This window comes from Saccostrea echinata, unplaced genomic scaffold, assembly GCF_033153115.1.
Source record: "Saccostrea echinata isolate AGI-Se365-2 ecotype Australia unplaced genomic scaffold, CSIRO_AGI_Sech_v1 ptg000052l, whole genome shotgun sequence".
NCBI classification, from domain to species: domain Eukaryota; kingdom Metazoa; phylum Mollusca; class Bivalvia; order Ostreida; family Ostreidae; genus Saccostrea; species Saccostrea echinata.
In genome coordinates this window covers 12,797,103-12,821,870 of record NW_026889801.1, presented here as the reverse complement: position 1 = coordinate 12,821,870, position 24,768 = coordinate 12,797,103, and the positions used below count along the sequence as shown (strand labels likewise).

At 32.7% G+C, this 24,768-nt stretch overlaps 1 protein-coding gene across 1 annotated transcript; it reads left to right on the top strand.

The window, feature by feature from the left end:
* LOC133203890 (uncharacterized) lies at positions 1-23,526 on the top strand. Its single transcript, XM_061339687.1, has 8 exons — positions 1-246; positions 16,874-16,971; positions 17,897-19,069; positions 19,602-19,643; positions 21,294-21,363; positions 21,774-22,010; positions 22,446-22,693; positions 23,282-23,526. Exons 1-8 carry the CDS (start codon positions 33-35, stop codon positions 23,357-23,359), a joined length of 2,160 nt encoding a protein of 719 aa, XP_061195671.1. The 5' UTR covers positions 1-32; the 3' UTR covers positions 23,360-23,526.
* Positions 23,527-24,768: the final 1,242 nt, after the last annotated feature.

Genomic DNA, 24,768 nt, shown 5'->3' with positions numbered 1-24,768 from the left:
ACTTACTCCACATTCCTTTTTTTCTAGAAATTATGGGAGAGAATGATTATGACAATGTTGAAATCAAAACTCTAAGCATGGCTGATTTTGCTGGACAATGTGTCTATTACGCATTTCATCAAGTTTATCTCCGTCGAAGGGCATTTTATATTTTGGTTACTGACATGACAAAAGATCTGGAAATGAAAGTTGGTAGCGTACAGTGTCAGCAAGATGGAACAATGTTTTCCGATTGGACATACAAAGGTATGCTGTTTTTTACATTTTTAACTTGAAAAGTAGGTTTTATGAATGCCATTCACATGTCCCAAAGTACGATTGTTCTTGCCTTCATGTGTTTTGGAGTTCGTCCTGTCAATTAGTGATTTATTGAGGCGGCAAATCAATTCTTTTTTGTGTAGTGAGATTATAATGTCGATAAGAAGTCCATGATTTCAAAGCTTTCATCTATCATGCACTTTATATATACATTTCTATGCCACTTCAATGATTTTTAAATTCAATACTCAAATACACATTCTTCAGCAGGTGGTTTTCAACCTTATGATTCATGGTTACCTGCTAAAAATATTCAATTCTGAAAGAAATGCTCTTCTTTAACACTCAAAAGCTGAAAATTTCAGGATGAAATACATCCACAAGATACAAATTCAAGAAGGTGAAGTGACTAAACTCGACAGACACAATCAAATGTTTTTTTTATAATTAATAACTATTATATTCTTTTAAAAGTTCATTTTACAGATATCTCTTGGTTAATACAGTTTTGCTAATTCTATAGTACTATAGTTGACTATCAAATGACTAGTAAGTTTGCAAAGAAAATCTAAATTCTAATTAAATAATTTACATTTACAGTTTCTTTAGATGAACTTACTGAAAAGCTATAACGTTCTATCTGTATGAACTTATAAGGATGTCAGAGGTGATAACTTGAGCGAATCACACTGTGCGATGATAAATACATCTTAAAATTCCTTCATATTTCTGTCACGATAGCACGGTCTTTTGAACTCTTGACAGCGATGGCTGAGGTATTTTTTTTCTATCTACACATGCCCGTTAAATATTTCTTTGTTGTGAAGAATGGGCTGAAAAACAATGAAATATTTTCTTTGTTTATTAACGTTAAGCGGGTTACAATATTTATTTTTCTTCTGCAATGACTGCAACTGTTTGTTCCTCTACTAAATAAGAATTCCTTGAAGGTTTGTAAACTGAAACAATCGTTTTTGCGATGAATTACAGTCAGATATAAAGGATTCATAAAATTGTAGGAATATCCTTATAACTGGTCATTGCGCTGTCATAATTAACATAGATTTCCAGAATTTGATTGGTAATATCAATGTTTGAGCTATGCCAACTTTCATGATCTCGCTGATAGCATCGTGTCATGGCGTGTCACAGCAGAGTGATACGACAGGTGTAATTCGCCTAATATTTCTATTGCAATTTCTCTCAAATGTAAATGTAAGTGAAATAAATTACCTGTAACAATTTATTACATTTAGAAAATATTCTCCCCTTTATTAGCCAACCTTATATATATATATATATATATATATATATATATATATATATATATATATATATATATATATATATATATATATATATATATATATATATACTGTATATATATGGATACCTGATATGGCGGTGCTCTGTTTGACACAAATGAGAACGCACGGTTGGAATTTGAATGGTCATTTATTATTAAATAAATGACGAAGCAACCAAAATATGTGAACAAATAGTAGAACTGACAATACAAAACAAAATTGAACATATTAGGTAATAGAAACAAACACATATAGCAAAAACCATCATAAAATCTTAAGTTCACAATATCATGCAATGAGGTACGCAAAATTGTACAAAAAACAGAATGCGTATTTCAGACCTAAACAGTGTCAACGATGGGGCAACATCCGCCCGATATCAGACTACGCATGCTACAAAAATACACTGTAAACAAAATACGTATTTCAAATCTAACAAGAAAAAAATGCAAAAAATGGGACAACAATCGCCCTAAAAAGTCAGAATAAAAGACGTTAATTAACACATGGAGGTGGGGTGGGAGGCGTCATCAGAAAATTGTAAAAGTGTTTACCGCAAAAATAAATATGGAGACTGACGTTTATATATATATTAGGGATGGCAATTTTTAACCGGTTAACCAATTAATCGGTCAGAACGATGGTAATCGGTTAGGAAATCTGCAATCGGTTAGTCGGAAAAAAAATTAAAATTTGTGAAAATTTGATTGAAATTCAATTTGCAATTTAAAAAAGCTATGAATGTGGGAAAGTCATAACGTATTCACTAAAAAAAAAGGAATTAGGTGTTTGGGTAATTGGTCAATTGGTGAAGTGTAAATTGCTGTTTAAATATCCTGTCATTACCCAGCCTGTCCTGTATTTCTTTAATGATATTAATTAAGTCACCGTGGAGCATTGTAAACTGATTACATTTTGTATCTTTTGATGTTATTTCTGCCAAATTATATTTTTGTACAAACATAATAAATTCAATGATACTTCAGACTTTGTTTCTGTTTGTGATGACAAAGCAAAATAAACTTGTGTAACATCCGGTCGCAAAAAAAATATCAATATCCAAAATATTCGTAAATGCATGTATCTCATGGATGTTTTATTGTTTTCCTTTCGAAATTGAATAAAAAATGCAAAGTGTATAGATCAAACTTAAACAAAACGTTACTAATGTCGTTTTGTATTTCTGTTATTCATGTATTAATTTTTATTTGGGGGTGAGGGTTTGAAAAAAAAACTAACTTTAAAAAGAATTCCAGATGTGAAATTTGTTACGATTAACCGGTTAATCGGTCGGAACGTCTTGCGGTTAACCGATTAGCAATTCTGTATTCGATTGCCATCCCTAATATATATATATATATATATATATATATATATATATATATATATATATATATATATATATATATATATATATATATATATATATATATATATATATATATATACATTTCTTTGGACTTAAGTTTATATTATGGCATCGTTACCGATACCTATTGTAATGAAATTAATTTTTATTTATAAAGCACATTTTACTACAACTCTTAAACTAACATAACTGCCCCAAGTGAAGAAATATTCTACACTACACTGTCATTGAAATGGTACTTCAAATGAGCTTGTGTGTTTTAGAATTCTGGGTTTGTAATTCTGGGAGGTTGACGGTACCCTGACATTGGTTTGAAGGTGGCAGGGGACAGTTTTTTTTTTTATGTCAAACATGTGCCGAGGGGGTAGTTATATACATGATGTCAATGAAAACAGCTAAGTTGGGACAGTTTCTTTCTAGGCTTATTAATTGAATGTCATTTACCAATCGCTTAAAAAAATATCAATATATAACATGTTATCTATATATTTAAGTGCATGTGTACCAAAAATGCACTCCCCCCCCCTCGATTTGGGCTTAATTTTTCAAGAATTTGGTCTAACCCGCACCCGTAAAACCTCAAACCCAAGGTCAAGGAGGATAAAACACCCAACATCCTGTAGATCAGTGCATGCCCTAATAAGAATTCACCATGCCAAGAAAAGGTACGCATTCTAGTTTTAGAGCGAACTCAATAAAAGCGGGATTAGCGTTAATCTGTGATTTTTCCCCAGGGAGATGTGTGCGAGGCAATTAATGTCGGCAGTTTTGAGGGAAGGATCTTAAGTTTTACTGGTTTGAAATTAAACCTAGAATACTTACTATTCAGAAGCCTTTGCACCTTTTTTCCTGTTGTTTTTTTTTTAAAGGGGGGGGGGGGGATTTTCCATGCAAATCATATGCGGTTAAAAAAGTAAAAAAAAAAGAAGAAAAAGAAAGTGAAATAAAATGTAGTGAACTAATTAATTGTTCAGTAAAAATTAGACGCCTTTCAAATTTTTCAGTGTTTATATATCAAAATATTTTTTTCCTAGTATAAATTAACATCGGGCACGATGAACTTGGTTGTTGTGGAAGTCTCGCGCCTTATTAAGGTATCATAGCGGTAATTGACCAATGAAAATGAACTTAGTCAATTGTAGTTCCATACATATAAAATTATTATTTTTTCCTTTAGAATTTTTTTTTTAATTTCCTTCCAGTCTATTTTTACAATTTTGGTACCTGTGTCTAGTGCATTTTACATATTTTGTAAATAAATAAAGGTTTTTGACAGGAACTATTTTTTCAGGGCATAGGAGGCTATTTCCTGGGGTAGAAGTTTATTTTTCTTTGACTAAGAAAACGGGAAACTTAGGATCCACCCCCTCAAATCTGCTGCCGTTAATTGTCTCGCCAGCGTTAGGGGAATATGGGTGATTTGCATCAATTACACTTTTATTGACTCCATCGCTGTGGAAAAATGGACGGGATTTCTTGGCATGGTCAGAAAAATTGTGTAGATACATGTATAAGATCATTGGCCTTGCTCTTTTAAGGAGCGTTTTTTTTTCCCTAAATTTTTAAATAATTTGTGCATAAATAATTTTAGAGAGTGTTACTTTTGTCTATTGATTATGGTGTTCTGCAGGTTTCATGCATTTCACTCGACCCAGTAAATCAACATTAAGTCATTTTTTGTCTAAATATAATTATTATTTCAAATGAATTTGATGCATTGGAAATGAAATTCAAACAAACAGAAACACGGAAAAGGGGAGGGGGTGTCTTTTACCATACCAAGAAAAGGTACACATTCTAGTTTTAGAGCGAACTCAATAAAAGCGGAATTAGCGTTAATCTGTGATTTTTCCCCAGGGAGATGTGTGCGAGGCAATTAATGTCAGCAGTTTTGAGGGAAGGATCTTAAGTTTTACTGGTTTGAAATTAAACCTAGAATACTTACTATTCAGAAGCCTTTGCACCTTTTTTCCTGTTGTTTTTTTTTTTTTTTTTAAAGGGGGGGGGGGGATTTTCCATGCAAATCATATGCGGTTAAAAAAGTAAAAAAAAAAAAGAAGAAAAAGAAAGTGAAATAAAATGTAGTGAACTAATTAATTGTTCAGTAAAAATTAGACGCCTTTCAAATTTTTCAGTGTTTATATATCAAAATATTTTTTTCCTAGTATAAATTAATATCGGGCACGATGAACTTGGTTGTTGTGGAAGTCTCGTGCCTTATTAAGGTATCATAGCGGTAATTGACCAATGAAAATGAACTTAGTCAATTGTAGTTCCATACATATAAAATTATTATTTTTTCCTTTAGAATTTTTTTTTTAATTTCCTTCCAGTCTATTTTTACAATTTTGGTACCTGTGTCTAGTGCATTTTACATATTTTGTAAATAAATAAAGGTTTTTGACAGGAACTATTTTTTCAGGGCATAGGAGGCTATTTCCTGGGGTAGAAGTTTATTTTTCTTTGACTAAGAAAACGGGAAACTTAGGATCCACCCCCTCAAATCTGCTGCCGTTAATTGTCTCGCCAGCGTTAGGGGAATATGGGTGATTTGCATCAATTACACTTTTATTGACTCCATCGCTGTGGAAAAATGGACGGGATTTCTTGGCATGGTCAGAAAAATTGTGTAGATACATGTATAAGATCATTGGCCTTGCTCTTTTAAGGAGCGTTTTTTTTCCCCCTAAATTTTTAAATAATTTGTGCATAAATAATTTTAGAGAGTGTTACTTTTGTCTATTGATTATGGTGTTCTGCAGGTTTCATGCATTTCACTCGACCCAGTAAATCAACATTAAGTCATTTTTTGTCTAAATATAATTATTATTTCAAATGAATTTGATGCATTGGAAATGAAATTCAAACAAACAGAAACACGGAAAAGGGGAGGGGGTGTCTTTTACCATACCAAGAAAAGGTACGCATTCTAGTTTTAGAGCGAACTCAATAAAAGCGGAATTAGCGTTAATCTGTGATTTTTCCCCAGGGAGATGTGTGCGAGGCAATTAATGTCAGCAGTTTTGAGGGAAGGATCTTAAGTTTTACTGGTTTGAAATTAAACCTAGAATACTTACTATTCAGAAGCCTTTGCACCTTTTTTCCTGTTGTTTTTTTTTTTTTAAAGGGGGGGGGGGGATTTTCCATGCAAATCATATGCGGTTAAAAAAGTACAAAAAAAAGAAGAAAAAGAAAGTGAAATAAAATGTAGTGAACTAATTAATTGTTCAGTAAAAATTAGACGCCTTTCAAATTTTTCAGTGTTTATATATCAAAATATTTTTTTCCTAGTATAAATTAATATCGGGCACGATGAACTTGGTTGTTGTGGAAGTCTCGTGCCTTATTAAGGTATCATAGCGGTAATTGACCAATGAAAATGAACTTAGTCAATTGTAGTTCCATACATATAAAATTATTATTTTTTCCTTTAGAATTTTTTTTTTAATTTCCTTCCAGTCTATTTTTACAATTTTGGTACCTGTGTCTAGTGCATTTTACATATTTTGTAAATAAATAAAGGTTTTTGACAGGAACTATTTTTTCAGGGCATAGGAGGCTATTTCCTGGGGTAGAAGTTTATTTTTCTTTGACTAAGAAAACGGGAAACTTAGGATCCACCCCCTCAAATCTGCTGCCGTTAATTGTCTCGCCAGCGTTAGGGGAATATGGGTGATTTGCATCAATTACACTTTTATTGACTCCATCGCTGTGGAAAAATGGACGGGATTTCTTGGCATGGTCAGAAAAATTGTGTAGATACATGTATAAGATCATTGGCCTTGCTCTTTTAAGGAGCGTTTTTTTTCCCCCTAAATTTTTAAATAATTTGTGCATAAATAATTTTAGAGAGTGTTACTTTTGTCTATTGATTATGGTGTTCTGCAGGTTTCATGCATTTCACTCGACCCAGTAAATCAACATTAAGTCATTTTTTGTCTAAATATAATTATTATTTCAAATGAATTTGATGCATTGGAAATGAAATTCAAACAAACAGAAACACGGAAAAGGGGAGGGGGTGTCTTTTACCATACCAAGAAAAGGTACGCATTCTAGTTTTAGAGCGAACTCAATAAAAGCGGAATTAGCGTTAATCTGTGATTTTTCCCCAGGGAGATGTGTGCGAGGCAATTAATGTCAGCAGTTTTGAGGGAAGGATCTTAAGTTTTACTGGTTTGAAATTAAACCTAGAATACTTACTATTCAGAAGCCTTTGCACCTTTTTTCCTGTTGTTTTTTTTTTTTAAAGGGGGGGGGGATTTTCCATGCAAATCATATGCGGTTAAAAAAGTACAAAAAAAAGAAGAAAAAGAAAGTGAAATAAAATGTAGTGAACTAATTAATTGTTCAGTAAAAATTAGACGCCTTTCAAATTTTCAGTGTTTATATATCAAAATATTTTTTTCCTAGTATAAATTAATATCGGGCACGATGAACTTGGTTGTTGTGGAAGTCTCGTGCCTTATTAAGGTATCATAGCGGTAATTGACCAATGAAAATGAACTTAGTCAATTGTAGTTCCATACATATAAAATTATTATTTTTTCCTTTAGAATTTTTTTTTTAATTTCCTTCCAGTCTATTTTTACAATTTTGGTACCTGTGTCTAGTGCATTTTACATATTTTGTAAATAAATAAAGGTTTTTGACAGGAACTATTTTTTCAGGGCATAGGAGGCTATTTCCTGGGGTAGAAGTTTATTTTTCTTTGACTAAGAAAACGGGAAACTTAGGATCCACCCCCTCAAATCTGCTGCCGTTAATTGTCTCGCCAGCGTTAGGGGAATATGGGTGATTTGCATCAATTACACTTTTATTGACTCCATCGCTGTGGAAAAATGGACGGGATTTCTTGGCATGGTCAGAAAAATTGTGTAGATACATGTATAAGATCATTGGCCTTGCTCTTTTAAGGAGCGTTTTTTTTCCCCTAAATTTTTAAATAATTTGTGCATAAATAATTTTAGAGAGTGTTACTTTTGTCTATTGATTATGGTGTTCTGCAGGTTTCATGCATTTCACTCGACCCAGTAAATCAACATTAAGTCATTTTTTGTCTAAATATAATTATTATTTCAAATGAATTTGATGCATTGGAAATGAAATTCAAACAAACAGAAACACGGAAAAGGGGAGGGGGTGTCTTTTACCATACCAAGAAAAGGTACGCATTCTAGTTTTAGAGCGAACTCAATAAAAGCGGAATTAGCGTTAATCTGTGATTTTTCCCCAGGGAGATGTGTGCGAGGCAATTGATGTCAGCAGTTTTGAGGGAAGGATCTTAAGTTTTACTGGTTTGAAATTAAACCTAGAATACTTACTATTCAGAAGCCTTTGCACCTTTTTTCCTGTTGTTTTTTTTTTTAAAGGGGGGGGGGGGATTTTCCATGCAAATCATATGCGGTTAAAAAAGTACAAAAAAAAGAAGAAAAAGAAAGTGAAATAAAATGTAGTGAACTAATTAATTGTTCAGTAAAAATTAGACGCCTTTCAAATTTTTCAGTGTTTATATATCAAAATATTTTTTTCCTAGTATAAATTAATATCGGGCACGATGAACTTGGTTGTTGTGGAAGTCTCGTGCCTTATTAAGGTATCATAGCGGTAATTGACCAATGAAAATGAACTTAGTCAATTGTAGTTCCATACATATAAAATTATTATTTTTTCCTTTAGAATTTTTTTTTTAATTTCCTTCCAGTCTATTTTTACAATTTTGGTACCTGTGTCTAGTGCATTTTACATATTTTGTAAATAAATAAAGGTTTTTGACAGGAACTATTTTTTCAGGGCATAGGAGGCTATTTCCTGGGGTAGAAGTTTATTTTTCTTTGACTAAGAAAACGGGAAACTTAGGATCCACCCCCTCAAATCTGCTGCCGTTAATTGTCTCGCCAGCGTTAGGGGAATATGGGTGATTTGCATCAATTACACTTTTATTGACTCCATCGCTGTGGAAAAATGGACGGGATTTCTTGGCATGGTCAGAAAAATTGTGTAGATACATGTATAAGATCATTGGCCTTGCTCTTTTAAGGAGCGTTTTTTTTCCCCTAAATTTTTAAATAATTTGTGCATAAATAATTTTAGAGAGTGTTACTTTTGTCTATTGATTATGGTGTTCTGCAGGTTTCATGCATTTCACTCGACCCAGTAAATCAACATTAAGTCATTTTTTGTCTAAATATAATTATTATTTCAAATGAATTTGATGCATTGGAAATGAAATTCAAACAAACAGAAACACGGAAAAGGGGAGGGGGTGTCTTTTACCATACCAAGAAAAGGTACGCATTCTAGTTTTAGAGCGAACTCAATAAAAGCGGAATTAGCGTTAATCTGTGATTTTTCCCCAGGGAGATGTGTGCGAGGCAATTGATGTCAGCAGTTTTGAGGGAAGGATCTTAAGTTTTACTGGTTTGAAATTAAACCTAGAATACTTACTATTCAGAAGCCTTTGCACCTTTTTTCCTGTTGTTTTTTTTTTTAAAGGGGGGGGGGGGATTTTCCATGCAAATCATATGCGGTTAAAAAAGTACAAAAAAAAGAAGAAAAAGAAAGTGAAATAAAATGTAGTGAACTAATTAATTGTTCAGTAAAAATTAGACGCCTTTCAAATTTTTCAGTGTTTATATATCAAAATATTTTTTTCCTAGTATAAATTAATATCGGGCACGATGAACTTGGTTGTTGTGGAAGTCTCGTGCCTTATTAAGGTATCATAGCGGTAATTGACCAATGAAAATGAACTTAGTCAATTGTAGTTCCATACATATAAAATTATTATTTTTTCCTTTAGAATTTTTTTTTTAATTTCCTTCCAGTCTATTTTTACAATTTTGGTACCTGTGTCTAGTGCATTTTACATATTTTGTAAATAAATAAAGGTTTTTGACAGGAACTATTTTTTCAGGGCATAGGAGGCTATTTCCTGGGGTAGAAGTTTATTTTTCTTTGACTAAGAAAACGGGAAACTTAGGATCCACCCCCTCAAATCTGCTGCCGTTAATTGTCTCGCCAGCGTTAGGGGAATATGGGTGATTTGCATCAATTACACTTTTATTGACTCCATCGCTGTGGAAAAATGGACGGGATTTCTTGGCACGGTCAGAAAAATTGTGTAGATACATGTATAAGATCATTGGCCTTGCTCTTTTAAGGAGCGTTTTTTTTCCCCTAAATTTTTAAATAATTTGTGCATAAATAATTTTAGAGAGTGTTACTTTTGTCTATTGATTATGGTGTTCTGCAGGTTTCATGCATTTCACTCGACCCAGTAAATCAACATTAAGTCATTTTTTGTCTAAATATAATTATTATTTCAAATGAATTTGATGCATTGGAAATGAAATTCAAACAAACAGAAACACGGAAAAGGGGAGGGGGTGTCTTTTACCATACCAAGAAAAGGTACGCATTCTAGTTTTAGAGCGAACTCAATAAAAGCGGAATTAGCGTTAATCTGTGATTTTTCCCCAGGGAGATGTGTGCGAGGCAATTAATGTCAGCAGTTTTGAGGGAAGGATCTTAAGTTTTACTGGTTTGAAATTAAACCTAGAATACTTACTATTCAGAAGCCTTTGCACCTTTTTTCCTGTTGTTTTTTTTTTTTTAAAGGGGGGGGGGGATTTTCCATGCAAATCATATGCGGTTAAAAAAGTACAAAAAAAAGAAGAAAAAGAAAGTGAAATAAAATGTAGTGAACTAATTAATTGTTCAGTAAAAATTAGACGCCTTTCAAATTTTTCAGTGTTTATATATCAAAATATTTTTTTCCTAGTATAAATTAATATCGGGCACGATGAACTTGGTTGTTGTGGAAGTCTCGTGCCTTATTAAGGTATCATAGCGGTAATTGACCAATGAAAATGAACTTAGTCAATTGTAGTTCCATACATATAAAATTATTATTTTTTCCTTTAGAATTTTTTTTTTAATTTCCTTCCAGTCTATTTTTACAATTTTGGTACCTGTGTCTAGTGCATTTTACATATTTTGTAAATAAATAAAGGTTTTTGACAGGAACTATTTTTTCAGGGCATAGGAGGCTATTTCCTGGGGTAGAAGTTTATTTTTCTTTGACTAAGAAAACGGGAAACTTAGGATCCACCCCCTCAAATCTGCTGCCGTTAATTGTCTCGCCAGCGTTAGGGGAATATGGGTGATTTGCATCAATTACACTTTTATTGACTCCATCGCTGTGGAAAAATGGACGGGATTTCTTGGCATGGTCAGAAAAATTGTGTAGATACATGTATAAGATCATTGGCCTTGCTCTTTTAAGGAGCGTTTTTTTTCCCCTAAATTTTTAAATAATTTGTGCATAAATAATTTTAGAGAGTGTTACTTTTGTCTATTGATTATGGTGTTCTGCAGGTTTCATGCATTTCACTCGACCCAGTAAATCAACATTAAGTCATTTTTTGTCTAAATATAATTATTATTTCAAATGAATTTGATGCATTGGAAATGAAATTCAAACAAACAGAAACACGGAAAAGGGGAGGGGGTGTCTTTTACCATACCAAGAAAAGGTACGCATTCTAGTTTTAGAGCGAACTCAATAAAAGCGGAATTAGCGTTAATCTGTGATTTTTCCCCAGGGAGATGTGTGCGAGGCAATTGATGTCAGCAGTTTTGAGGGAAGGATCTTAAGTTTTACTGGTTTGAAATTAAACCTAGAATACTTACTATTCAGAAGCCTTTGCACCTTTTTTCCTGTTGTTTTTTTTTTTAAAGGGGGGGGGGGATTTTCCATGCAAATCATATGCGGTTAAAAAAGTACAAAAAAAAGAAGAAAAAGAAAGTGAAATAAAATGTAGTGAACTAATTAATTGTTCAGTAAAAATTAGACGCCTTTCAAATTTTTCAGTGTTTATATATCAAAATATTTTTTTCCTAGTATAAATTAATATCGGGCACGATGAACTTGGTTGTTGTGGAAGTCTCGTGCCTTATTAAGGTATCATAGCGGTAATTGACCAATGAAAATGAACTTAGTCAATTGTAGTTCCATACATATAAAATTATTATTTTTTCCTTTAGAATTTTTTTTTTAATTTCCTTCCAGTCTATTTTTACAATTTTGGTACCTGTGTCTAGTGCATTTTACATATTTTGTAAATAAATAAAGGTTTTTGACAGGAACTATTTTTTCAGGGCATAGGAGGCTATTTCCTGGGGTAGAAGTTTATTTTTCTTTGACTAAGAAAACGGGAAACTTAGGATCCACCCCCTCAAATCTGCTGCCGTTAATTGTCTCGCCAGCGTTAGGGGAATATGGGTGATTTGCATCAATTACACTTTTATTGACTCCATCGCTGTGGAAAAATGGACGGGATTTCTTGGCACGGTCAGAAAAATTGTGTAGATACATGTATAAGATCATTGGCCTTGCTCTTTTAAGGAGCGTTTTTTTTCCCCTAAATTTTTAAATAATTTGTGCATAAATAATTTTAGAGAGTGTTACTTTTGTCTATTGATTATGGTGTTCTGCAGGTTTCATGCATTTCACTCGACCCAGTAAATCAACATTAAGTCATTTTTTGTCTAAATATAATTATTATTTCAAATGAATTTGATGCATTGGAAATGAAATTCAAACAAACAGAAACACGGAAAAGGGGAGGGGGTGTCTTTTACCATACCAAGAAAAGGTACGCATTCTAGTTTTAGAGCGAACTCAATAAAAGCGGAATTAGCGTTAATCTGTGATTTTTCCCCAGGGAGATGTGTGCGAGGCAATTAATGTCAGCAGTTTTGAGGGAAGGATCTTAAGTTTTACTGGTTTGAAATTAAACCTAGAATACTTACTATTTAGAAGCCTTTGCACCTTTTTTCCTGTTGTTTTTTTTTTTAAAGGGGGAGGGGGGGATTTTCCATGCAAATCATATGCGGTTAAAAAAGTACAAAAAAAAAGAAGAAAAAGAAAGTGAAATAAAATGTAGTGAACTAATTAATTGTTCAGTAAAAATTAGACGCCTTTCAAATTTTTCAGTGTTTATATATCAAAATATTTTTTTCCTAGTATAAATTAATATCGGGCACGATGAACTTGGTTGTTGTGGAAGTCTCGTGCCTTATTAAGGTATCATAGCGGTAATTGACCAATGAAAATGAACTTAGTCAATTGTAGTTCCATACATATAAAATTATTATTTTTTCCTTTAGAATTTTTTTTTAATTTCCTTCCAGTCTATTTTTACAATTTTGGTACCTGTGTCTAGTGCATTTTACATATTTTGTAAATAAATAAAGGTTTTTGACAGGAACTATTTTTTCAGGGCATAGGAGGCTATTTCCTGGAGTAGAAGTTTATTTTTCTTTGACTAAGAAAACGGGAAACTTAGGATCCACCCCCTCAAATCTGCTGCCGTTAATTGTCTCGCCAGCGTTAGGGGAATATGGGTGATTTGCATCAATTACACTTTTATTGACTCCATCGCTGTGGAAAAATGGACGGGATTTCTTGGCATGTAATTGATCTGGCCTCATTCACCTTCCCTCAGAGATACATCTATATTGATCAAAAAACTAAATCCCTATTTTAACACCATACGCCAATAAAATGACATTTCAGCTTAAAACAGGGAGGCCCTTAGTGCTGATTACTTTGAAAAAAAAAATGTCTATATTTGTCTGACTTCATGGCGCCAGACAGCACTAGATTTAGCCAAGGCTTGTTGGTCAATTCGTTCAAAAGAAATCGCGTGATAACTCGATCTTGGAAATTTCATTCTATCTTAACTATCAGTTGGAGAGGGAATTAATGAAAACATGCTAAATACCCTAACAAACCGAAGCATTGGGCCTAATTATTATCACATTATACATTACACGTTACATAACACCAGGCCATTCTCTTATATGCATCACTACCATTCATGTACGTTTTGTAAAGCAGCAGGAATAAAGCTGGTCAGGTTAGTTGTCGAATATCCTTTTCAGATTAACTAATAGATGTTTATTTTCAATGCAATACAAAGTCTGTCTACATTTAGAATTACACATATTCCTGACATTGCAGACGTTTGATTTATTCATGGTCAAAAAATATCCAAGTGAAAAATGGTTGATGATAAATTTTTATTTGTTAATATGCGCAGATTTCAGCTCATTTATATCTGGTTTATTATTTTAAAAAATCATAATTATCCCGATTATTCACCAACTGATGTTTAAATTCTTACAGATGTATGTGTTGTAACTTTCTCTTTCAAAAGCACCGGTTATATTTATCTATCCAGGAACAGGCCAGTTGGATGAAATTTCACGAGGAGTGGGGTGCACAACCAAAATTTTCGTGGGCACTATCAAGGGAAAATTCCTTATCAAGCATAGTTATCACGAATACGTTATTTTTACATGATTCATGGGTCATAAAGTAGCTATAATTTTCTATCGCATATAATTATATGTCGGCAAAATACTGAAGGGGGGGGGGGGTCCTCCTCCTCTCCCCAGTTCCTACGGCCATGAAAAAAGAGAAAATTACAGTTACTGCATTGTATATAGAATAAATTCATAGGCGAGTTTTTTTTTTTTTAAGTTGATGCTACTGGATTAAACTTTTCCTGTTTTTTCAGCAAAATAATATATTTCTGGACTCAGAATTGTGTTGATTACGTTGGGTTCAACTTTTCTTAATTCTTCGTATAATATTGAATTTTGCTTACGTCAGAAAAGCTTTTTAAGAAAGCTAATACTTGTGAGGTTTTATAGTTTGCATTCTAAACAGTTTTATGATCTGGTTCGCAGTAATTTAACTGGGTTGCATCTGGTCATAAAACGGGTGTTCTAAGCAACGAAGCATAAAATTGTATAAATTCATTTTAAGTAATTTGGCACGTTCGTTGAGACTCTTTGGTAAAGTATCTTAAATGTATTTTACATGTGTATTCAAATCTGCAATATAAATATTGGATTATTTCGGATTTTGAAGCTGTTCAATTATATCGGTTTTACTTTCGTTTTCATTAAAGTAATTTCGATCTCGATGCTAGTAACCAAATAGGCTAATATGATTTGTAAAGGCATGTAATGGATAGATCGAGGAGAGACACAGTTGACTTTGCCTGCTACATTCATTTATATATTTGAATCCGTATTTGTTCGTCTGTTTATCATTAAATTACACTATTAGTCTGTAGAAATTTAGGTTCAGGGATTTATAGGCTTTTAATTTTATAATTATGAGTATGGTAATAAATAGATAAAAGTGTTTATGTTCTTTTTCAAATTCTACACTATTTCAAATGTCAAGTAAAAGATTAAATGTAGTTAGGTAAAATTAGGAAAGTCAGTAGACTAAATTATGAAATATACATGTGACGCAAAGTAGAGGCTTTAAAGAAGTTTTCATGCCTATGATGTTACATAAGACCTGCGTTGTTCAGTGAATATTTATTTTCTATGTTCTAAAAGTTACAAAAATTGTTCTGCAGTTGTCATATATTCATAATCTTAATTAGGGGGTTCAGTATGGCTGTTAAGGATAAGGGTGGCTGTCTCCTCCGTTGTCTGGATGCAATTGACCAAATCAATCTATACCAGAGGTACATTGTAACTCCACAAGTTTCACTAATACCAGTTACTGAAATTTGCGAAATATAAATTGATGTTTAACTGGTTATAGATGTTAATGGCCTACTAATACCTACATGGTATCACCTTTTCAATTGTCAACTTAGTTTATTTATCTAGTTACATTCAACAATCACCTGCATATGATGTTTACGTTTTCGAGCAAAAGCATGATTAATCTTTTGTCATCCTTAATACATGACGACTTCAAGAGTATTCTTTCTGCAATATCCATAATCCCAAAAATTATGTGTATTCTGGTGTTATTTCTCGCAATAGAACATGTACATGTAAATGTTACAAGATTGAGGTAATTAATTATATGTATAATTTATGCCCGTGACTAAGCCTCAGACTACGATATATAATTATCAAATGAATCTTTTTCCAAGTCAAGAATTAGAAAGAAAAAATATACCATTATATTTTTTTGGCATCCATTTAAATGGTTTTAATAAAAATACATTACGGAAATTATTACGCATACACAAACACTGCTTTTTAAGAAACGATAACTGTATGCCAAATTGATCCTTAGAGTTATATATCAATTTTGATTGTGGTCTGATGTGCTATATGATACATATCTTCATATCTATACTTTTACATAGTAACTACTCATGCATATTCCAAAATCGATGTATATAGCGCAGAAAAAGTAAAATACATGGATACCCACTAACCATCCCTACCGCATGTTGCGCTCTCGACCTTCGAAACTTGTTGTCTAGATGTATAGGAACATTAAATATATAATTTCCGATTATTTAAAAGCACATTCATAATGAACTCCTTATTAACTTACAATAACAACTAGACGAAACCTGATAGAAAGCAGTTCCAAAACTGCTTTCTGAGACTTAGCAGTCCCTCAGTGGTCTAATATGAGTCCTAGAGCAGTCTCATAGCGATCTTAGAGCTGTCCCATGGCGATCATAAGAGTTCTAGAAAGTTGCCCCATCAATCCAAGCGGTCGCAGAAAACTATCCCAGTTGGTGTGGTTAATAAATTTAATGGGTGGAGCTTTGTCCCAGCTGAGATTAAAATTTGTTGTATCAACAAATGATGTCAGTATGATAGAGACAATCAAAAGTAATGATGCACTTTTATTTTGGAGAAAACAGTGTATATTGAACATGTTTTACATGTACATGTAACAATTCATCTTCACAATTCTTATATGATATTTATTTTTGAAGTTTAACAAATTTACAGTATATAAGGGCATGTACACAAAGAAAAATAATTTTAAAATAAAACTTTTCAAAAGACTTTTATTCTATGTCTTATAATGTCATGTAGTCTGGTTTTTTTTTCTTTTTTTCCTTGCTAAAATTCATCACATTTATTTCAGATTACTTTGTATTTTGGTTGCGATCACTCCATGTTTATTGCGAAAATGACACTCCTGTGATAATTGTAGCTTCCCATCGAGATCAAACGGATGCTGAGGTATATTACTTTATTTTTTCATCTAATCTCGAGAAAACTCATAATAACCTAGGAACCTACAATCAGGCCTGAAAAACCTAGAGAAAACCTTTTTTAAAATGTGGAACATTGTAAATGCTTCACGCTACATGTTGTATATTGGTTAGAAGAACCCATACATGTTGTAAGTTCGTAAGAGGCATCCAAAGATACTTTAATTCTGTTCTTCAGATCAAGAACAAAATGTTATGTTTAAGCTCTAAATTTCTTTGTTTAATTTGTTTACGTCTGGCAGTTTTCTTTTCTTGAAATTTAAGTGCCTCCTCTGTGCTGTATAATAATATGTTATATACACTCTCAATTGTCGACAGATTTTTTTGTTATTTCTCGATCATGACAAGCAGCGCACGGCGAGTGTGACCGGTCGGCAGGGGATGCTAACTCCTCAATGGCACCTGATCCCACCTCTGATGTCTTAGAAGTCCGTGTTTGCTCAGCTCCAAAATTTGTATTGTTTAACGGAATTTTGAGTTTGAATACTGTTCGTTATCTCCGTATATTTCATCGTTTGGGATTTTGTGAGGTAATACTGATCTCAAATGTTGAAATAAGTATAAGATAATTATTTTCCATTCCCAACAAAATATCTACTATCATTTACGTAAGAAAGGAAAGTATTTACGATCAATTATTGTCTCGCCATATCTTGCTATTATTAGGCAAAAGACTAGTCACAGTCTCCATCGAGATAATGAATATTCCCTTTCTTATGATAAATTATTTTCTTCAATAGCACAAATTTTTTTAACAAAGAGAATCAGAAACTATATATTGCAAATGGTGTTGCTCATGAAACACTTAGCAAAGCATAGCATTAAAGCACTGAAAGCCCATTTAAGCTTTTATAAATATTATGTCTAACACTTACTGCGATTTTTTTTTTCAGGCATTAAAAATACCATTTTTTGACAAACTTTTAGAGTCCCTTCCTGAACAACTAGACCTAAAAAGGCATCTTAATTTTAAGAGGTACTTTTCAATTGGACTGGGAGTTGAAGACGATATAGAAAATCTTAAGACATGCATATTTGACCTAGCTACAAATTTGCCTACATGGGGTGAATATATTCCAGCAAAATGGGAAGCATTCGAATGCAGTATCTTAAAACGAACTGACAAGATAATGCATAAAAGTGAGTTGCGATCTATGGAAATTTTTCCTTCTGATGTCATAGATGATATGTTGCGATTCTACCATGAAACTGGCGTGATTCTTAATTTTAACGAAGGGCATTTGGCAGATATCATTATTCTTGATGTTCAGTGGTTTGTAGATGCTTTTAAATTAATATTCAGTGATGAAAATCATGTGAAACAGATGGCCTTATATACAGCCGAATGGCGTGATTTAAACAGCACAGGCGATCTGAATGACAATTATTTACAGAGAATCTGGAACGGAAATAATTCTTATATACAAAATAAAGACAGACTTCTTGATTACATGCAAAGACTTGGGCTTATAGCGAAAGGATCGTCTTCGCATTATGTCCCATGTATGAATAAAAAGAATTTCGATGAACATGAACGACTCACGCTCAGGAAATGTTCTTATAAATCGTCCATTCTCATGTTCAGATTTGATTTCCTACCGTACTTTATTTTTTGCAGACTTGTAGTTGCCTGCATGTGTGCAGAAGGTGGTGCTTGGAAAACATTATTAGATGAGAAGAATGAAAGAAAAGCATTGTACAAAAATACAGCAATGTTCACTTATGAAGAAAATATAGTCGTCCTTTCTGTAACAAATGAAAGCATTCTCACTCAGGTTTTTGTCCGAGGGAGAAAAAAAATTTCAAAGATTGCAATTCAGTCAATTCGTCATTCCTTAATAAACAATTTGGAAAAAATTACAGGAACTTTTCATAAAAGTCTAACGTATGAGATTGGATTCGGCTGTAAAAAGAAAATTGTTGGTGAGTTTTCTCCTGAGAAAATTGGGTTCGTTCCTGAATCGGATCTAAAGAAAAAATCGGAGATTTCATGTCCGTTTCATCAGCGTAGTGGATTTCACACCATTTATGCACAGGAGTTATTTGTGGATTGGAATCCAAATCATGTAAGGCTATTCATTACCTTTGTATAGTTATATGCATCTTAATTAACCTGTTTTGGTTTCTTTATTTAAGGCTACCTTTTCTAAAACAAATGAATCTGTCAAGGTAGGGTAGTGGTAGGGCATTCGCCTTGTGATCTGTACGATTCTTGTTTGCCGGGCCGCGTCAAACTTAAGACGTAAACATAAATAGTGATTGTTCCTTCGCCAAGCGCCCAGATGTAGATGCAAAAGTCATTGGCCTTTTGGTGAAACCTTAAAAATCGGGTCCAGTGTCACGGCAGGCGTCAGTACGATAAAGATCTCTCACTGCTCAATGGCCCTGAGTGGCGAGTATAGATCTAAATTTGAAGCCCTTCACAGATATATGGTGACGTCTCTATATGAGTAAAAAAAATTCTCGATTGGGACGTTAAACAAATTCAATCGATCAATCTAAACCATATGCTTTTATATTTTTATGTAATGCCAAAAACGGTTAAGGTCTATTTATGTTTATATTTTTGACCATTTTGAAAATCTATTTCTATTACAGTACAGAAAGGGAATAAACTGGACAAAGTCGTTATTATTCTGGGTGAGTTTTTTTCTTAAATTGTTCTGGCAAGCATTATTTTTGTTAATGTGTTCCAGTCAAAAATTCTTTTACTAATAATTTATTGGTGAATTAAAAAAAAAAAAAACAATAATTAGCATATAAACATTAACTTTAGATTTTGAAAAACAGATGGATTGAAGATGTTTTTATTTATTAAAAAGAACTGTAAAATGTGAAATGTGATGGAAATATTTTTTATTAAAAACATGTATATATACGAGGGTTGTTCAGAAAGTTCGCGGACCATGTCAATCTTCGTTTTACTTATTTTCAAGAAATTTAAAATGAGCAAACTAAACAACATTGTTATGTCAATAACATAGCCTCATAAGTTTCTCAAAAATACTCTCCATATATATATATATATATATATATATATATATATATATATATATATATATATATATATATATATATATATATATATATATATATATATATATATATATATATATATATATTACACAGTCTTACCAAAATACCCACTCATTAAAAACGATTCTCTATCACTTGAAATTTATTCCAGGAGCATTATTTTGTTTGTCGATGTTTTAATTTCTTTTACGTGGCGCAGTGGTTAGAGCGTTCGCTCTAGAGTCGCGGAGTAAGGTTGATCCTTACGTCGCGGGTTCAAATCCCACTGTGGGACGTGGAGACCAGTCCTTCGGATGAGACCGTATAAACCAAGGTCCCGTGTCGCATTAGGTGCTGGCACGAAAAAGATCCCTCACTGTTCAATGGCCCTGAGTGCCGAGTAAAGGACAAAATTTGCAGCTCTCCACCGTAAGTGGTGGCGTCTCCATATGAGTGATAAAATTCTCGAGAGGGACGTTAAACAATAAACAGACAAAAAAAAATAATTTCTTTTACCGTGTAACTGTGCTCTCTCTTTTTTCCATGATCTTACTAACTTTTTTAAGGTTTTTGATCATATTTTTTCAGACAATCCGTTTCCTCACAGACTGTCCACTTCTTATACAGAGTCTTTACCATTCAAATACCAGCTGTGCCATTTACACACACATGCACGACTTGCTTTAAACATATATCCTGCTTCCTCCAGCATTTTCAGAGTTTATCCTGAAGTTTTCCCGAGTACAACACAAAATTGTATCGCTTACTGCTGCTTTGTGACGTTCTGCATCGTCATCTTTTTTAGCCTTTTTCAATGAGGACTACATATGTTCGGAAATTGATTTTTTTTTCAACGATGCAAAATATTAAGTCATTATTTGGAAAAGAAAAACGATGAAACAATTCTTAATTTGAACATTTGAGACATTATTTTGTGTAGTATTTGTAAATTACTCACATTTGACCTTCGCCGCGATCACATTTTCGAAGTTTTTAATTTTAAAATAAATCAAGATATCTTTAAAACTTTTGATACACATCATTCGAATTTATTGTTAAAACATTAATACCAAATTTGTTTATTATATGACATTAAGTAAAAAAAAAATTATAACAGAAATCCGCGAACTTTCCAAAAACCCTCGTATTGTGTAAAGTAATTGAAATTACACAGCATTTTGTCAGTACTAGTTTAATTAAATAAAGGTGTATCCAAAGTGTTCCTAGCTTGAAAAACTCATGATATCTTTTGATAATTTATAATTTTGTTTGCAGTCACGAGAGAATTTGGAAAATGAAAGCACATCCGAGGTGTCAGAACTTAATGAAAGTCGCGAAGAAATCGGTAATGTAATTCTTGGACATTCACGGTACATTTTTATCTTAATTTTCATTTAAACTGTGATTTGAAGAAATTCACTTGTGTGTGTTTGGGGGGGGGGTGTTTTATTGGAGATATTACACTTTCACAAAAAGTAATCTGCAAGCAACACATAAACATGTGTTCTCTGAACATCTTCGTAACTTGATGGCATGTTTTTGCATTCAAATCTACTCAAGGCAATGAAAATTTACATAAAAACTAAGTACTTCTCCATTTTCAAAATGAAGTAATCGATACCTATAATTGCCTTAGGACATTTTTCCCCTTTATTTTTCACATTCGATAGATTCTATTGATAAATATTGATATCACATATTTTCAACTCTAAAATCAAAGATTTGTTGTAATTGTAATAATGTATTATAATACAGATAAAGAGAAACATGGATCTGAAATTGAAAATATCCAATTGTCTGATGAAGAGTGGAAAAAACATTACCATAGTGTATTTATTAAACTGACAGCAATTTCTAGAGATGCATTACAACTTTATTTCGACGGTAAATTTTCTGAAAGTGATTTAGAAAACGTACTCTCGACCTACAAAGACGAAATGAGGAAGGGTCAATACAAATTTGTTGAAGAACAGCTATTGATTTTGTATCCAGGTTCGTTCAAAACATGTTATATAATTTATAGTTTATGTTAAAAGATGACGTCACTTTTTCTATATAAGGGTTATAATGCTTCATAATTTCAAATTTTGTATAAAAAAAAAAAATCATTCTTTCAGTGGTGTTCAATCCACGCACTTCCCTTTTCTGCTAGTGTTGTATGACTATGAAATCAAGCACGTAGTGATAATAATATGATAACAATGAATAACAATTGCTGATTGAACAGTAAAATTTAAATTAATTGCAAAATTTTAGGATCAATCAGTCAGTAAAATAAGCCAGATAATTGTTCGTGTGTATATGTACGCCTTTTTATGCATTTGTATTAAATGATGTGCTTCATTTAAATTGATCACTGTTCTTTTTTACATTTCTCACATCGAATGTTGTAATGCTTATTTTGTTGAAAAAATCTTTGCACTTAAGGTGACGGAAGTTGTCCTTCCTCTTCAAAGTTTGACGTAACGATAATGTACAAATTGCTTAGAAATTATGGTAAAGATTTGCCTGAACCAAGTCAAGGTTGGGGAAAGACTCCAAAGATTGGAGACACAAAGGAAACCGACGACTTGGAAAGGATCCGGTATTACAGAAACAAGTTTAGTCATGCAACACCAAAAACTAGTTTTATGGAGAAGGATGAATTTCAAATGTATTGGATGGACTTATCTCAGGTAAAATATATTTTATTTTGTTGTTTGTTTGTTTGCTTAACGTCCCTTTTGAGAATTTTTCACTCATATAGAGACGCCACCACTTGCCGGTGGAGGGCTGCAGATTTAGACATGTACTCGGCACTTGCGGCCTTTGTGCACTGAGGGATCTTTTTTGTGACAGCACTTGCTGCTACACGGGACCTCACTTTATACGGTGTCATCCGAAGGACCGGTCCTGCAGTCGGATTCGAACCCGCGACGTAAGGATCAACTACTTACTTTGAAACTCTAGAGTAAACACTCTACCACTGCGACACGCTGGCTCATTTTGTTTTATCACTTTTTATTGAATTAAAATTCTTGAAATACTTTGTTTCTGGTTTAAAATTAAAGAAACAAGGTACAAGGCGATTGCTTTTAGAATAACCTGCACTTATATATGGGAAACATTTTTTCTTAATACAAAGTAAATTGAATCATAATATTAAAATAGTACAGGATATTTTAAGACATAAGTGTCGTAATATTGGAAGTTAATTAAGCATAGTTCAATGTTATCTTATCCTTGTTACTGTTTTACGATGCTTGTTATTTACTTTCATTTAGGCGGTATTGAGAATAAGCAACAGAGAATTAAAAGCAGACGTAGATAAACTGGAAAAACAAATTGGAGCAAAAAAATGAAATGTAAAGACCTTAAGCACTTCACCCTTACAACAGTGATGCCCTTGAAAAATACATTTATATTGCGAAAATGAATCTACTTTTCACATTAAATCTTGCAATTGACTTTTTTCATGGACAAAAAGTAATCATTTCGTCTTGCTGTTTAAAGGGAAAATCGTCCGTTCACGAAATAAAATAATATTCTACATTATTTTGGTATTCCAAGCCTATCTTAAAAACGAATACAGGTATTTTTATGATGTGCGTAGAAGTACATGCATATGAATGCGTAAAATCTTATAAAAAGTTACTTTAAAATATTATGTTAAGATGATACGTGTCTTTTTCATCTTAACTCTATCATGTCACTAATCGAAGATTGAGTATTTTTGTAGTGGTTTTATCAAACAAAACCACCCTGAGAAGCATTTAGTCTCTAGTAATACTGTTTTTCTTTCGGAATTCAGATAAATGCTGTTGTAAGTGAGTGAGAGAGAGAAAGAAAGGGAGTTGATTGATTGAGATGTAAGATTCGAACCTATCCAATTCTTGATTTGAATAATGTGAATGAATTTCCTTCGTATACAATTTAAGTTTTTTTTTTCTGGACTTCGCTGATTGTAATGCATTTCTGCACTGTCCATCCTTATCCTACACAGAACTTACAAAACAGAGAAACAAAATATAAATACTATACTGTACAATACGTACTAAACAAGCAAACATGTAGAGTATCATCAAGACGGTTGTATGTTGTTCGATCTCGATGGGAGTTTTATACATATATATTAATTGTTTACAAACAGAACAACACAGCATTTTTTGAACAGAAAACACTTGAAAGACATTTATAGTTAATAGTTTTATATGTCTTTCAAAAAAGAAGAGTAAACCTACTACGGTTCAAAATATTAAGGATTACGCAGACACCCTTGTGCTTATGCTAGGTATTCTATGGTCTGGAGATTTTTCCGCAAGTTTGAATCAGTTTATAGCTCAAATGCAAAACAGTGTTTGCAATCGTTTACTAGTGTCTAACTGTTGCACAAACGACGAATGAAACATGTTGCTCCCTCGTGTCATTATGACCACGACCATCGGGTATCTGCACATAACCATCATTATTATATGGGGTAACTACTACCTATCCTTGGGTTTAGGCATATGCAATATATATTTATTTGATTTATATATACCATAAGATTCATTACTAAATCTGTTTCAAAATTCATTTCTTAAATTGTGTCTATCCAGGTTTTAATTTGTAAATTACTCACATCACAATGTGCATGTATATTGTATATTCCTTAATAAAGATTATTTTTATCAGGGTTAAGAGTATACTAAATCTGTTGTAATTTTAAGGCTAAAATATTAATCCTTTATATCCTTAACGTTTTATATATAGTACCTTCTCTATTTCCATT